General features: G+C 42.3%; 1 protein-coding gene across 1 annotated transcript in view; it reads right to left on the bottom strand.

The window, feature by feature from the left end:
• Nucleotides 1-4,039: 4,039 nt before the first annotated feature.
• STUM (stum, mechanosensory transduction mediator homolog) overlaps nt 4,040-7,243 on the bottom strand; it is a 62,016-nt gene continuing 58,812 nt past the window's right edge. The window contains exons 3-4 of the mRNA XM_075863766.1: nt 5,349-5,357; nt 4,040-4,074 (exon numbers count right to left, since the gene is read on the bottom strand). Of these exons, the coding sequence (XP_075719881.1) occupies nt 4,040-4,074; nt 5,349-5,357 (44 nt within the window). The remainder of the gene's footprint in view (nt 4,075-5,348; nt 5,358-7,243) is intronic.

The raw sequence follows: 7,243 nt of genomic DNA, 5'->3' as shown, positions 1-7,243 counted from the left end.
ATACACTGAGACAGTATATCTAACAGCTCGGATACACTGCCATACAAAAACTGACAGCTTAGATTCAATAGCATAGTACAGCTGACAGCTTAGATACAATGGTTAAGTACTCCTGATAGCTTAGATACACTGCCATGGTACAGCTGACAGCATAGGTAAGATTAGTTCACACATCGCATGGTGCACAGATATACAAAAACAAGTGAAAATTTTGTCGTGGTCCTAACTGCGATCAGTAGTCATGATCGAGAAACATTTCCCAGAAATTCTCCTTTACCAAGAACTTTTTATATGGAAAACATCAAATTAAAGTCAATGGGGAAAACCGCTGCAAAATCGCGAGATGTAATGTACGCCATGTTACGGTTTTATTAAAAAAACGAACGCAAAATGTTACAAATCACATTCATGGAACTTCTGCGTTTTCCACAGTGGGAAGTTTTCCTTCAATACACTGATGTACAGGATCACCATAAGACCTCCCAACAGTGACGTTTGTCGCAGGGGCGTTTTGAGGCGCGTTCCTGGCTGGAAAGGGGGAGGGGCCGAAAACGTCCCACAATTTGGTTTGGAAATGTTGGGAGAAGTCATAAAACACACAATTCCCATGACAATGTGTGTTATGCCTGTGCCTACATGTCACCTGGAGCCGGCACCATAAAGGAAGGGGCCCTGGAGGCTCATCTACATTAAGATCAATGGACTATCAATGGGCTCAGCTACATTCTTAAAGAGGTATACCATATATTTCTGATAGGTAAGTTTCCTAAAATACTTGACTGTCTCTGTAATGGCCATGGACTTGAATGGAGGGAGCAGCACACAAATGCGGGCACTTAACCAGGCAGAACAGGGGTCAGGGGACTCCCCTTTTCACCATAGGTGGAGGTCCCAGAGGTGGGACCTCAACCTATCAGACATTTATGGATAATTCCTTTAAGCTTCTTACCTATAAACATAACATTTGGTTGTGCTCAGTAGATGCGGTGCGAGCAGCAGTGACATTCAGGACGTGAGGAGATGTAGAAATGTCATGTGCTCCTGGCTACGTCCTGCACGGCGCGCTGATTCCAACTTTCGCTGAGATCTCGCTGACTCTGTTACTAAATCTGACACACAATTTAATTTTAGCCATCTGTGACATTTACAGGAGGAAGAAGGACTTCACTTCATGCAAAGTTCTTGGGAAAGTGACCGTTCCACATCGTTATCCAACGACAAGAGCCGCGCTGCCTCCCGCCATGACCTCATTCTACCGACGATAGATGCGGAATCACAGGAGCCCGAAATACGGGAGACGAAAGCATCATATAAGTCATTCCATGTAACATATGCTGCTATGACATTATCACACATGAAAGGCTTAGATACAGCGGCAGAGCAGACAGTATTACACATGAAAGGCTTAGATACAGCGGCAGAGCAGACAGTAGCACACATGAAAGGCTTAGATACAGCGGCTGAGCAGACAGTAGCACACATGAAAGGCTTAGATAGAGTGGATCAGCAGACACTATCACACACCATAGGCTTAGATACACCAGCTCGGCAGAGAGTATCACACATGATAGGCTTAAATACAGAAGCTTAGAAGACCGTATCACACACAATAGGCTTAGATACACCAGCTCAGAAGACAGCATAACACACAATAGGCTTAGATACAGCGGCTTGGGAGAGAGTGTCACACATGATAGGCTTAGATACAGAAGGTCAGCAGACAGTATCACACATGATCGGCTTAGACACACAAGCGCAACTGACAATCGCACATGATAGGCTTAGACACATCACATATCTTAGCCTATCATGTGTGATAACTGTATATTGAGCTACTCTATCTAAGCCTATTATGTGTGAGGGTATGTTCACACGGCCTATTTACGGACGTAAATCGGGCGTTTTTGCCCCGAATTACGCCCGAAAATAGCGCCTCAATAGCGCTGACAAACATCTGCCCATTGAAAGCAATGGGCAGACGTTTGTCTGTTCACACGAGGCGTATATTTACGCGCCGCTGTCAAATGACGGCGCGTAAATAGACGCCCGCGTAGAAGAAGTGACCTGTCACTTCTTTGGCCGTAATTGGAGCCGTTATTCATTGACTCCAATGAATAGCAGCGCTAATTACGGCCGTAATTGACGCGGCGTTCAAGCGCCTGCACATGCCGGTACGGCTGAAATTACGGGGATGTTTTCAGGCTGAAACATCCCCGTAATTTCAGCCGTTACGGACCCCCGCCGTGTGAACATACCCTAATACTCTGCTGAGCTACTATATCTAAGCCTATCATGTGTGAAACTGTATCCTGAGCGTCTGTATCTAAGCCTATTATGTGTGATACTGTCTGCTGAGCTTCTGTATCTAAACCTATCAAGTGTGATACTGTCTGCTGAGCCAGTGTATCTAATCCTATCAGGTGTGATACTGCCTTCTAAGCTGCTGTACCTAAGCCTATCACGTGTGATACTATCTGCTGATCTGGTGTTCCTAAGCCTATCATGTATGATATGTTCTCCTGAGTGGGTGTATCTAAGCCTATCATGTGTGATACCGTCTCCTGAGCTGGTGTATCTGAAAATGATGTGAAATGATGTGAAGATGAGGTTTCATCTTCTATTTTATTCATGAAGAATCTTACACATGTGAAGATAATGTAAGATGTTCCCCGCACTCCATCTCAGAATGACCCGTCTAGGAATACATGGACTGGACATCCTCCTGTTAACTCTTCTACCATATATTTTGGATTAATTCGAGGACTAGACATTGACCGCCATCTTGCATTAAAGTTGACCTGATACAACACATTTTGCCCTCTGATTGGTTCAGAAAATACAGCACAGCTCTGACATCACGAGAAAGAGCCCGCCCACTCGGACAGGACCGGCTCCAGGAGTAGGTGTTCACCAACATTATAATGGGCCCACCAAGCCCAGCAGGCCCTGGTATCTGCCCAAGTTTGTCTGGGCTCCAAACAAGGTTATAGCAAAGCTGCCTAACCAGTAAATGTTATTTCCGTTTGTCTGCGTTGTGCAAGGGTTCCGTCGTTTTGACGGAATGAATAGCGTAGTCGACTAAGGTCAAAACGACCGAACCCTTGCACAACGGAGACAAACGGAAACCATTGGCACCGGATCCGTCACCGTTGAAATCACTGGTGATGGAAACAGAAACTTTTGATTTCCGTTTGTGTCAGTCAGGGCTCCGTTCCGACGGAAAGCTCAGATGGAGCGTCGGAACCGAGCCCTGACGAAGATGTGAACGCAGCTTAAAAATGATCCAAATTTTCCCAAAAATTCGGTTCAATTTTCCCCAAAAAAGTCTAATTAGTATTAGGATGAACCCGCAACCCAAACTCAATACCCAGGAACATATGAAGAAAGTACACAGGTTTACAGGAGAAAGTAACACCGATAAAAATTCTGGATCTTTACCAGAAAATGTTTCTTCAGAAGTACAGAATAATCAGACACGTGGGCTTTGACGGCCATTTGAGTCCCTTGTAATTAATGAATGATGGGCGGTTTCCTTGCGTCCCACAGTTCGAGGGCTCAACATCAGGAGGCTTAATTTTTGATTTCTTGGGTAATACCGAGCCGCACTCCATTGTTCAAAGAATTGCTTAATTTTCTCTGTCGTTCACGCCCATAAGCCCCGCTCCCCCCGCCTCACCATTTGGTCCGAACTAAATATGGAGACCGGTGAGTAGACCCTTCAGGATAGGAGCATGGAGGAAGTTTCCGGAGGCGAGTGCTGATACTGAGTGTATAATGACTGTGGAGTTTCGGGAGAGGACAGGTCCAGGATCAGGATAATAACACAGCAGGAAAAGTTCTTTCATTGTTATAGGACAATATTTCGATCTCAGTTGACCAACTGGATATTTGTCTGTAGGTCCCCTTATATATCGCCGGCCCACGCCGCCAATGTGAATGAACGTCCTGGTGTTTGTCTTCTCTATTATAAAACTGTTCTAGAAGAAAACATAAGCACCAAAACATGTCTCCGACTTCCCCTGTATGTTGGAGGTTGTAGTTACAGCTGTTGGGGGATTCCTTGTTCCTTATAGCCTGCAAATAAATATACAAATTGGTTAAAATGGAATTGGAAGAGAGATAGATAGATAGATAGATAGATAGATAGATAGATAGATATGAGAGATAGATAGATAGATAGATAGATAGATAGATATGAGATAGATATGAGATAGATATGAGATAGATATGAGATAGATAGATAGATAGATAGATAGATAGATAGATAGATAGATATGAGAGATTGATAGATAGATAGATAGATAGATAGATATGAGATAGATAGATATGAGATAGATAGATATGAGATAGATAGATAGATAGATAGATAGATAGATAGATAGATAGATATGAGAGATTGATAGATAGATAGATAGATAGATAGATAGATATGAGATAGATAGATATGAGATAGATAGATATGAGATAGATAGATAGATAGATAGATAGATAGATAGATAGATAGATAGATAGATAGATATGAGATAGATAGATAGATAGGAGAGATAGATATGAGATAGATAGATATGAGATAGATAGATATGAGAGATTGATAGATAGATAGATAGATAGATAGATAGATAGATAGATAGATATGAGATAGATAGATATGAGATAGATAGATAGATAGATAGATAGATAGATAGATAGATATGAGATAGATAGATATGAGATAGATAGATAGATAGGAGAGATAGATATGAGATAGATAGATATGAGATAGATAGATATGAGAGATTGATAGATAGATATGAGAGATTGATAGATAGATATGAGAGATAGATATGAGAGATAGATATGAGAGATAGATAGATAGATAGATAGATATGGGATAGATAGATAGATAGATAGATAGATAGATAGATAGATAGATAGATAGATAGATAGATATGGGATAGATAGATATGAGATAGATAGATAGATAGATAGATAGATAGATATGAGATAGATAGATAGATATGAGATAGATAGATAGATAGATAGATAGATAGATAGATATGAGAGATAGATAGATAGATAGATAGATAGATAGATAGATAGATAGATATGGGATAGATAGATATGAGATAGATAGATAGATAGATAGATAGATAGATAGATAGATAGATATGAGATAGATAGATAGATATGAGATAGATAGATAGATAGATATGAGAGATAGATAGATAGATAGATAGATAGATAGATAGATAGATAGATAGATAGATAGATAGATATGAGAGATAGATATGAGAGATAGATAGATAGATAATGTTTATTATCAGATCCATTTCTGTATACAGGTAACCCCCTATGACTGCACCACCTACCTTGGGAGACTGTGAAATAAGGATATTATCCGAGAGAAGCATGAAAAAAGAAGAGAAAATAGTGGAAATTAGGAATACAATCATTGGAAATCATTCTCGTCACTCATACAAGCCCATAATAGGCTGCAACAACACTGACCGCCCCCAGGGGGCATCTCCGCCAGTAACACACACATATATTCCAGATTTGCTGGAAAAGCATTGGTGGACTGACAATTCATGCAACTGGCACTGCCCTGGGCCCTCTGCCTAGAAACCAGATAATATGGGAAGCCAATGCTCCGTTTTCTTATACAGCGTTCCAAATCCCCTGCTTCCCATATATAAAGAATTATTTTGCCTGCGGCCACTACTGAATGGAGCTCCTACTCTCGGGCCCTAAAAAGGACAAGTATTTAATTTTATGGGAGCTGTACAAATCGGTTTGTAGTGAGCTCCCCCTAGTGGTGGTTGCAGGCAGCAGAATGTTATCATGTAACCCTATGGGAGCATTATATAGCTGTATGTAGTGAGCTCCCCCTAGTGGTGACTGCAGCCAGACAGAATTATATCATTTTACTCTACAGCTGTGAGAACAGAAGCAGGGATTTTGGAGCTCTGTATAAGAAAATACAGATATGAAGATATGTGATGCCTGCAAAAACAAGACAAATCTTTGAGTCCATCCTTTTCTGCCAAGTTGTTTAAAATCCTATTCAGCTGTTCTGAGAAAACTGGGTAACAAACAATATGGCCGCCATCACAGCCCCCCCCCCCCCAAACAGGTCACCACCCAGCTTTCCAGACTGCTTAATTAAAAATCTGCCTAACTATGCAGTAATACATCCCTCACTCCTATATTATTGTACAACTAACCATTCAGGGCTCTGGGAAAGCTGGGTACCAGAGTAGTAAATAATATCAGATAAGATAAGTGAGCTTCTTAATTTTTCTGCTAATGAATTTACCAAAATGTAGTAAAGAAATCGTTGTATGTGGTTTGTCTGACAGATATAATTACGGTACTTGAAGGCGCCATGTAATTAGCGGTAATCCGGTTAGCAGCAGCATTAAGTAAAGTGTTGTCAAATCACCATGCAGTAATTGGGTTCTCTACACTGTAGGAACTTTGAATACATTAAAGAAACGTATGTCGGTTTTGTGTGCGTTCGTTTACGCCAAGATCCGAGTGATTATGAGCGGCCATGACGATTATTACCACATGTAAAAGAGCAAAATGGTCAACGGCGATTGTCTACGTGTAACTGTCAGCCATTTTTCATCGGTGGTTGGGATACACATTAGACATCTATGGGAACATTCCGAACCTACAGGGGGCGCTGTGTCAGGGAGAATCCTATCAAAAGGAATCTCAGGGCTGATGGGAATTAAGTTTCTTTCAATGGTTTTTGGGCCCCTAAGATTCCGGGCCCCAAAGCAGCTGCTTCGTCAACTACCCCCAACTGGGCTACACCACTGGAATTTCTGGGAGACTCCTGAAAAATGGGGATACCTCCGGGAATCCTGGAAGAGGCCGCATTCTACAGTGGCGTAACTACCGCTGTAGCAGCTATAGCGGCTGCTACGGGGCCCGCGGCATGAGGCTGCTACAGTAGTAGAGATGCCACATTCAATAGTATATGCCGCGTCCTTAGGACGCAGAGACTATTGTACACTATCGCAGAGCAGGGAGGTAGCTCCCTGCTCTGCCATAGGCTACAGGCCACATTCGGTCAGGATCCCTGCGGAGGCCGGCGTGATGGTGTCACTGGATCACGCGGGCCTACACAAGGATCTCATCAGGGTTGAGGAGCTGCTCCGTTCGTCGGGGGAACTTGGCCCAGGTGAGTATAAATGTTTTTGTTTGGGGGCGATATATCGCACTATGTACAAGGGAGGTGGGAGCGCTATATACA

This window comes from Rhinoderma darwinii, chromosome 4 (genome assembly GCF_050947455.1).
Source record: "Rhinoderma darwinii isolate aRhiDar2 chromosome 4, aRhiDar2.hap1, whole genome shotgun sequence".
NCBI lineage: Eukaryota > Metazoa > Chordata > Amphibia > Anura > Rhinodermatidae > Rhinoderma > Rhinoderma darwinii.
This window is presented reverse-complemented; position numbering and strand designations above follow the sequence as displayed.